This window comes from Gavialis gangeticus, unplaced genomic scaffold (genome assembly GCF_001723915.1).
Source record: "Gavialis gangeticus isolate Ggan-Ray unplaced genomic scaffold, GavGan_comp1, whole genome shotgun sequence".
Taxonomy (NCBI): Eukaryota; Metazoa; Chordata; order Crocodylia; family Gavialidae; genus Gavialis; species Gavialis gangeticus.
The window spans coordinates 12,230,671-12,240,482 of record NW_017729029.1 but is presented as its reverse complement, the minus strand read 5'-3'; the positions used below and the strand labels follow the sequence as shown (position 1 = coordinate 12,240,482).

Sequence of the window (9,812 nt, the reverse complement as noted above, 5' to 3'; positions counted from 1 at the left end):
GCTATCGCTGCTTTCCGGGCTCGGGGAGCGATGCAGAAAATGCAGCGTGCTACACCACTCTCGATAGCTCGGCTGCACTGTTTGCTGGGGGCAGGCGCTAGCGGGCGAACAACAGTCGCCTCGCACGTGTTCAGGGTCGGTGAACGAGACCCATCCTGCGTCAAGTCTCCCTGCTCGTTTGTGCTGCCACCGTGCACGCACTGGGTCCGCTGCGATGTTTGCAAGCAACCATGTGGATGCACTAGCATCCTCTCAGCTTTGCACAACTCGCTGCCCTGCCCAGGGGATTGCCTTTCCCTGCACTTTCTCACTGCAACGCCGGTGGAGAAAGGAAATGGGTGGCGTGGTGACAGCTTTGCCGGCAGCCTCCCACCTCTCTTGCACTAGCCTTCCAGGAACACTTCAGGCCTGTCCTCTGACTCTCCCCTCATGCCCCTGCCCTGCTCGGCAGGCCCCAAAACTGCCCCAGTGCACCGAGTTGAGGGCTTCAGGGTGGGGGCTGCAACTGGGAAGTGGTGGGTGAGCAGGGGGCCCCCTCTCTGAGCCCGCCCTTGGCTGAGCATGCACTCATAAGGACATCAGCAGCGCCAGCCTGGGTCAGACCAGTGCTCCATCCAGCCCAGTCCCGTCCCCAGCAGTGGCAGGAGTGGATGCTATAGCGAGGGCACTGGACTAGAGATATGCCCTATTCGTGACCCTCCCCGCACCTGCCATCATTCATTTAGAGATGCCAGAGGAAACATCTCCAAACATTCCCCTCAGCAGCTCTTAATGAATCTATCATCCACAAATTTGTCCCATCCCACCTTGCACCTGGCAATGCTGTTGGCTTCCCCCACCTCCTGTGGCAATGAGTTCCACAAGTTAACAACGCGTCGAGTAAAAATAGCCCCTTCCCTTTTTAGTTTCAAACCTATCGCCTGCTCGTTACAGCAGCTGCCCCCCGGTCCTGGTGTTGCGGGACTTGGTGAACAACAGCTCCCTGGTCGCTTGGTCTGCACCCTTCATGATTTTATGGACCTCTGTGCTATCCCTCCCTCTTTCCAAACTGACAAGTCCGGGTCTTTTTAGTCTCCTGATCTGGCAACTGCTCACTCGGGATGCCCTTCTCCACGCCCTTCCTAATCCTACTACTTGCTTTCTGAGACGCAGGGGCCAGAGCTGCACAACGCTGACTCCCCTTCCCGCTCCCCGTCCGCGTCCCTCCCACTCCTGCACGGCTTAAGCAGCTTGTGCCAGCCTAAGACCTTTATCCACGTTGGTCTGCAGTGGACGTCAGCAGCTCAAATTAACCCCACTCGCATTAAAAGCCCAGGCTGATGACCTTGGCGGTGTCGGTGGTGCCCAGGAGGGTCACGGCGCTTCCTTCCCCGCCAACGGCAGAACATTATTAGACGCGGTGTTTGGTTTACGCCGGGACATGCTCTTCCTTACAGTTTCCGTGCTCACTTACATGGCTGATATCGTGCCGGCGTGGAACGGCTCTGCTGCGTGCCCTCGCGTCTGCAGATGCTCAGCCCGGGATACCGTACTCTGCGACAGAGCTGGCCTGAGAGCTCTCCCGGGAGAAATAGCAACCTCCACCCGTGCTTTAAGCCTTTCAAGTAACTTTTTAAGGGTGCTCACCGCCGGTATGTTCAGGAACCTGACTGCCCTTCGCAGCCTCTGGCTAGACGGCAATAACCTGACCTTCCTGCACCCAGGGACCTTTAGCGCGCTGAGCAGCTTGCGGCAGCTGGACCTTCGCAGGAACTCAAGGCTGACGTCCCTGCACGCTAATGCTTTCAGAGGACTCTTGAACCTCGCCAGCTTGGATTTATCCTTCTGCAACATCTTTGAAATCCACCCGCTGGTGTTTTCACACCTGCCCTCCTTGGAAGCGCTGGACCTCGGCTCCAATAACATGCGTTACATCCCAGAAGCCTTCAGGAGCTTATCCAGCATCGCCAGGCTCAGTCTGGCAAGCAACCACATCGAAGCCATAGGCCGAGACTCCCTGAAGGACCTGAAAACCCTCTACGAATTGAACCTCCGCAAGAACCCCATATGGATCATCCAAAGGGACGCGTTTACGGCGCTGAGCGGGCTGGGCGTGCTAAATTTAGGACACAACCTTCTCTCTGATTTGCCTAATCAGCTTTTCAAAGGTTTGATCCAGCTCAAGACGCTGCACCTGGAAGCCAACAGGATCGCCAGGGTCGGCTGCTCCTTTAGCGGCCTGCGGAGCCTGCGGACGCTGTACCTCAACAACAACTGCATCTCCCACATCGCAGGCTCGGCTTTCTCCCACCTCAAGCAGCTGCATTTCCTCCACTTGAGCAAGAACAACTTAAGTTACCTTCCCAGTCCCGTGTTTTCCGGGCAGGCGAAGCTGAGATACGTCTTTCTGTCTCACAACCCCTGGCATTGCGACTGCAAAATGCTTTGGTTCCCGCAGTGGAGAGCGACGTACAAAGGGCGGATGGAGGGGCTCCACTGCGCCTTTCCAGCCCTCCACAACGGGACCCTGCTGCACTTCACTGGTCACGAGAAATTAACTGGTTGCCTGTCATCACCGGGGCCGGCAGAAGATAGCGTGTGTACGGACAGCAACGCCAGCACTGCTTCTCGCCCGTCGGCCGTTTCTGACGCCCTGCTGCCGGTCCTGCTCGCTTGGTGCCGATGGCACTGGGTAAGGATGTAGGACACATTCACCTGCCTCGATGCTGCCTTTCACCTGCAAGATAAAAAAAAAAACAACTTCAAAATGTGATTTTTTGTGCCGCTGCTTATTCTGCAATAATCTGTCCCTGTGGCTACAGTTGCAGGGGTTATTTTTAGATGGATATGCCGTTTTTATTGATGAGCACCGTTTAGTTTTATAATGCCCTAATGGGATGACTGAAATCCTGACTGCGGTGCCTGCGTTATAAGGATGTTTAACAGCAGCCTTTCCTGCTTGGGCCAGGGTGCGTTAGCAGGGAGGAAGCCTGCCCTTGAGATCTCTCACCTTTTTGCCCATTTCTTTTTGGCATCCGAGTGGAAGTTGAACTTTGGGGGCTGTTCCCTATACATAGAAAGGCTTTAGTGTCTGCATGAGCTGCTGTGAGATGCAAACCTACGATGTGAGAATGGCTTTTATGTTAACCTGCACAGGTATTTCCCCAGCTGTCGCCCTTCGATGGCTTTTTTGAGGTGTCCTGACGATAGGAGCTGCTGTCTCTGTTCTCTAGAGCTGTGGTTCTCAACCTTTTTTGGCTTTGGAAAATACCAGCTCTTAGTTTTTCACTCCTTTTTGCACAACAGAAAGACACTAGAGCAATTCTTCCCTTGCAAAGGACTCACCACAACAGGCCAGGATGTTTTTAATGCCATGGATTCCTGTTTGAAATCTCCTTGCTTGTACCTTATGAATCATGTTTGCGCACCTCACATGGTGCATTGGGTGTTGAAAGGATCTCGTAGCAGCCTGGTTGAGAATCGCCACCCTGGAGTTCAGATCACACAGGTTCATGCGAGTTTGCAGTGGGTAGGGCGCATATCCCCGCCTGCTGAGATGATGCTTAATATGTTTGGGCATGCAAATAAATCATAAATCATCCCCACCCATCTGAAAGCCTTGCAAGAGCCGTTCCAGTCAGGTAGCAGCTACTTAAATGGCCAAGTGGGCAGGTATCGCCCTTCGCTGGTCCTCACTGGACAGGAGGCAGCAAAACATAGGTCTGCAAAGAGAATTTGAAAAAGAAACTGTGGGACTAACGGAGAGCGCGTGCGGCTGCCACGCATCGCATAACCCAGCAGATTCCAGCTCGCTGCTATTTCTCACGATGCCTGACATATTTTATTGACACGCGGCCTCTATTTTAATGCTTGCGAATAGCCCCTTTTGCCCAGGGGGCATGCACTATAAGCCATATTTGTCTCGCTATCTTTTTTTTTCAATAAATATGATGCACAGTGTCGCTTCAGCTCCCTTATTCTCCAGCCTCTGGGAGTTTCCGCAAGTTGTAGAGGATGCCTCAAGGCTCCTCCAGCACAGGTTTTTCTGCTCGCTCTTCCCTCCCCTGCCCACAAATTGGTCTCATCCATCTTCCCCCAAAAGAATTTTTGGCAGACGTGGGTGTAGAAAAACAACAGAGCCCAAATCCCATCGCTGGCTCGTTGGCGCCGCGTTTCAGAGCCCCGATGTCCTCAAAAAACCACCGCTGAACATGAGAGTAAGTGCACGGCCAGGAAATAAACGTGATTGAGGAGCAGAAAACAAGTTGTAGCCGACCTAGTGATTGGATGTGGGCTTGTTTTTAATCTTTATCTGTGCCTGTCCTCCTCTGAGCTGCGTGCATGACTGGCTGCTTTGATTTACTGACTTTCTACTTGGAATTGCCCCTTGCAAAGTGGCTTCAAACATCCCACTGATGTTTCTTTACCATTGGCAAGCTCCCACCATCCGACAGGAGGCTGCTTTCCATGGAGAAATGAGCAGGACCTTGGTAAACAACACTGGAGGATGAAGCGGGTCCTGGCTGGAAGGCAGATCCTCCCTGCAGCTGGAGCGAAGTAGCTAGCAATAGCAGGCGTCCCACTCCCTTGGGACCCTGCTTTCAAGCTGCTGCGGGCCAAAAACATAGCATCCCCGGGACTGTCCACAGATGTAACGCTAGCATCCTAGCTACAGCCCTACCGCTAACCGCAGCTTCTCAGCAGGGATGCAGCACACAAACACAGGGTTAGGAGGGTCTTCGCCTCTATCCCCTTGCACAGGTGCAAGCTACAGCTCCTGCAGTGCTGCAGAGAGATGTGGATTCAGCCTCCACTGCCGTCACAACCTGGGAGGTCACTCAGCCCAGCAGAAGACACCTTGTAAGTGCCCAGGGTGAGAAGCAGATGTTTTCCCAACAGGCTTTTTTGAACAGCGCTTCACTGGTGTTGTACCGGGCAGAGAAGCGAGGTGTTTCCTGCTTCCCAAAGCTTTCCCAGGGGGCTGGAAGTGGAGGAGGATGCCTTAATCTGAGTGCTTTGTACCCTAACCCTTAGCCTCGGTACTGGGAAAGGATGAAGGCAGATGTCACTCACCTCATTTCAGCTGGAGCTGGCCAAGGCACAGTTTTCCTGTCTCTGGAGTTTGAGATAGTAAAATTTTGCTCCTGATTGGAGCAAAAAGCCAACAGCTCAGAAATGGGCATGGGGCAATGCTCAGAAATGGGCATGGGGCAATGCTCTGACCACCCCGTGGGGAGGGAAGGAGTCGATGGGGACGTGCTGTTTAGCTAGTTGTAAGGTGCGCTGCTCCCATGCTGAAGGTTTCAGATGCCGGCTTCTTCCGCAGCAATTGAGATTTCAACACAGCAGCTGCTTTCAGTGGGGAAAAAGTGAAACTTTCCAAAACACCTCTGGATCAGGAGAGTGGTCAAAGCTGCCCCATCACGAACTGGAGCTTTCCCAGCAGCAGAAACCTCGTGGAGGGATTCCCAACCAACTTTGACTTAACGAAGGTCTCTCATTTATCCACCTCTTACACCCGGGCTTATGCTCCTAGACCCTGCCAGGTGACAGACTCTTGTCTTTTTTAACCTTGAGGTTTCTGGCTTTTTGAGGTGGGTTATTTCACAGGGAATTATTCTGCCCCTAGACCAGGCCTCTCTGGCCCCCCAGTCCCCACCAAACAGGTTCGTAGAGCCCAGGCTTTCCCCACGGATAGAAATGCAGCCTTTAGATGCAAAGATCAGGCGGTTCAGCGTCCCAAGAGAGCACAAGGCTGGTGTCTGCGTTGAGATAACAGCACTGTGCCCGTGATGGCAAGAAGGCTAAGGGCATCCTGGGCTGCATCGGCAGGAGCATTGCCGGCAGATCAAGGGAGGTGATTTTTCCCTCTATTCAGCACTGGGGAGGCCACATCTGGAGTCCTGTGTCCAGCTGTGAGCCCCCCAGTAGAGAAAGGATTGAAGGGAGAGTCCAGTGCAGGGCAATGAAGATGATTCAAAAACTGGGGCATATGGGTTGTGAGGAGAGGCCGAGGGAACTGGGCTGATTTAGTCTGGAGAAGAGAAGACCGAGGCGGGCCTGAATAGCAGCCTTCACCTCCCTGCAGGGGGGCTGCAAAGTGGATGGAGCTGGACTGGTCTCAGTGGGGGCAGATGGCAGGACAAGTTGCAGCAAGGGAAGTTGAGGTCGGATATTAGGAAAATCTCTCTCATTAGGAGGGTAGCAAAGAAGTGGAACAGGTTACCCAGAGAGGTGGTGGAAATCTCCATCCTCGGAGGTGTTGAAGCCCCGGCTAGACAAAGCCATGGCTGGGATGATGCAGTTGGGGCTGGTCCTGCTTGGAGCAGGGCTTGGACTAGACGCGACTCCTGAGGTCCCTCCAACAGTCTAGAAACCAACACCTCCCCTCTCCAGCTTGCAGAGGAGTTGGTGCAGCAACTGAAGCCCTACCCGGACTCAGCACACTCCTGGCCCTTTCTACACACACGATAACGCCGTCAGCTTCCCTGTCCCAAAATATGTGCCGCGTGAGGGGGCTTCGATCGCAGCCCTGGTCAAGGGCAGAGAACCAACACCCTGGGCCGGGGGAGAAGATCTGTGGACAGGCTGAGGGATTTCTGCCAGCAAACCCCACCCCCCCTCCAAATTCACCCGCATTATCTCACTTCCCACATATTTCTCGGCCTCCTCGATAAGGCAAAGGCTGCAAGCTTAGCTGTCAAAGGGACAGAGGAATGTGCTGAGCGTGCACGGGGGGAGTGACCGGGGAGGCCTCAGCCCGGGGTCGGGGGCACACTTGTGACCAGAGCTCACGCAGCCACACGGTGCTGGAGGTTACCAGCTGGCGCGGAGCGAGCTCGGCACGGTGCCGTGCAAAGTGCCCTGGCAGCAAGAGGCCCATTAGAGAGCACTGGGCTGCCTTATATTTAGACGTCCAAGATACTCGACTCATTTTCCAACAGGATTCCTCAGATCTTTGCAACCAAACACTGTTTCTCCCATAGGATCTCATTGAACCAGAAAAAAGTTTTAGCATGAAACTTTTTATGGGGGGGGGGGATGGAGGGGAGAAACCCCATGTACCTTGGAGGCTCAGCTGACCAATTAAACAATTGACCAAAAACACATCATTGGAAATGAATAAAGCTTAGTTTAGTTCAAATCAATGCAAACAAAAGAACCCTCTTAGCAAAAGAAAATTGTCAGCTTTTATATTTGTGATTTTAATACTTTATAAAATTTAAGATCTGTTTTATATTAATTTTATATTTTGATTCTCTATACATGCATGCAGGCATGCATACACACATATATACATGTATGTGTATATGCATGTATGTTATCTTGCATCCCATATATTTATTTATATATGCGTATGCGTATGCGTGTGCATGCAGGTGCGTATATATACTACCAAAAGCAGCCTTCCAAAAAAAAGTTAGGATTTTCTAACACAAATTTAGAAAATATATTACAAAAAACTAAACTTTTTTGAAGCTTTTAGGGTTGTTTTTTTGGGGGGTGGGGGTGGGTTTGAAGGCTGGTTTGGGTAGAATATTTTTCCACCCAAGCCTTTCCTGCAGAAACTCTGCTCTGAGAAATGTTTCCTCTGTTCATTAGAGAACAATGGGACTGCTCTTCGGGCCGTGGGGCCGATTGTGCCTCCCTTGCTGCTCCCGTATCCTGCAAGCAGGAGCGCTGGGCGCCCCGGCGAGGGCTGGAGGCACGGTCCATGCAACTTGGACGGCAGCTCAGGGCTGGTCGACTCGGAGCTCAGGTGCATCCGTACCAACCACCCTGCGTGGCCTGTAGCCATTAAAGCTCACACGGTCACTTGGCATCAAGTCTGTAACTTCGGCCTGAGGCTGAGCATCCTTTAGACATGGTTGTTTGCCATGGGAGAGAAACATGTTTCTCCATGGAGCGTTTGATGCTTAAAGAAAGGTTTCCCCGTTGCGTTTGTGAATGGACCCGAGAGGGGAGGGAAGCACAGAGACCCGTGCTCCTCGGGCAGGCTAGTTTCATTTACCAGCGGGAACCCCCATGCCCAGACATCTTCTGATGGTGCCTTTGAGACCTTGCCTAGGAAGCTGCCTTTCTGCACCTCGCCCCAGAGCTGCATTGCTTGTGGTAGCAGTGCAGACGCAGCCCCCGAGCTCGGTGGCCTCCCTTGAAGAATGAGCAAGGAGCTCCCTCTGGTGCCCTAACGAGCCCGTGTCTGATGCTGGCTGGGGCCTGCAATGCAACTGCCTCCCCTTTGCTCAGGGAAAGCAAGAATACAATCCAGGAAGGAAAGGCCAAATCCTGCACCTTTTTGCAGGGCTCACACGTTATCATCTGAACCAGTCAAGCTGGTGGAGTCCCCAGGAGATCACAGCTGGTCCAAGCCCTGCGTGGAGGAGGATCATGCCTGGATACACCATCCTAGACAAGCATCTGCCAACTTTCCAAGGACAGAGATCGCCCAGCTTGTCTGAGCAATGCTGAGCCATCTTCATAGCAAGACAGTTCTTCCCAATATCAACCCCTGCTGCAATTTAAGACTGCTCCTCATCCTCTCCACGATAACACGCCCGGTATTTGCAGCTGTATCCTTTTCCCCTAGGTGGCACCAGGAACAAGGATAGCGGAGAGGGATTTGCTCTGAACAGGCTGTTGCAGACCAAGATGCACTGGGCCACCAGCAGCAAACACCCCGGAAGGCAAAGATGAGGCTCCAGTGAACACTCACCTGGTTTCCCAGGCCGAGCAAGGACCGCCTGCGACTCCCGCAGAGGGGCCCTGTTTGCACTCGTCTCTGGGGCTGGAGGGCCATGGGATGCACACGTACAGGCACACGCAGACCATCGATCCTGCTAATTGTGCAAAGCCAAAGCAGCGTCTGCGGGAACCGCCCTCCTATGCAGCGGCGTGAAAAGAAAGATGCTATGGGCAGGTAAAAAATGAGTTTTAAATGGTTCCCTTGTGCCTGGCATGGGTTGGACTGACCCACCCATCAAATGACCATCCGGATGAACTGCCCCGCTTTCCCCCTGCCCGTTGCTCAGCTCCAGCATGCAGCTGCATTAAGAGCAAGAAAGGGCAAGCCACAAGTCCTGCATTTCCCCATGCACTTACCCTGCTTCCTTTGAGACAAGAGGCCAGCTCCAAACCAGCCACAGCAAAGAAGCTCTCCTCTCACTGCCGCCCCACAGCATCTCGCAGCTGTACAGACCAGCAAGAAGTCTGCCTTGATGGGAGTCCACGGCGGGCCGCTGACAAGGGTCCTAAGAGGGGCTGTTTGTTCTGGAGATGTGCCCAGCTGCATGCAGCTGCCCGTACTGTTCCACCTGCCTGGCTGCGTTTTAAGCTCAGCTCCCCAAAACGCTTCCAAAGCAGAGACAGGAGACAAGGCACATCTGACTAGAAGGACAGCAGTGCTAATAAAACAATATTGTCTGGCTACTCGCTGCATTTTTTACACTTGATATATATCAGTTTTGCAAATGAGTGCACGTCCCAATAAAGTTGCATTCATTTTTGCTTCCATCTTAAACTGAATAATACAGCCCTGGGGCTAGTAGTAAAGCTGGCACTTTCTTCTGACCTGGGGAAAAAGGTGTGTTGCATTGTAGGCCATGTTGTACCACCCCACTTTTCACCATCCTCCATCCACCCAGATGTGCAACTGATGCATAGTTTCATAGTTTCTAGGGTCGGAAGGGACCTGAGCAGATCATCTAGTCCGACCCCCTGCCATGGCAGGAAGAGCACTGGGGTCAAATGACCCCAGTAAGGTGGTCATCCAACCTCCTCTTAAAACCCCCCAGGGTGGGAGCCTGCACCACCTCACTTGGAAGCTGGTTCCAGAC

At 53.0% G+C, this 9,812-nt stretch overlaps 1 protein-coding gene across 1 annotated transcript; it reads left to right on the top strand.

Moving 5' to 3' along the window:
• Positions 1-1,362: 1,362 nt before the first annotated feature.
• Positions 1,363-2,683, top strand: LOC109300331 (nyctalopin-like). The gene has a single exon (XM_019521013.1). The coding sequence runs from the start codon at positions 1,421-1,423 to the stop codon at positions 2,681-2,683; it is 1,263 nt and encodes a 420-aa protein (XP_019376558.1). The 5' UTR covers positions 1,363-1,420.
• Positions 2,684-9,812: the final 7,129 nt, after the last annotated feature.

Coding starts and splice junctions, on each gene's coding strand:
- LOC109300331 (XM_019521013.1), top strand. CDS start 1,421: ATGCTCTTCCTTACAGTTTCCGTGCTCACTTACATGGCTGATATCGTG.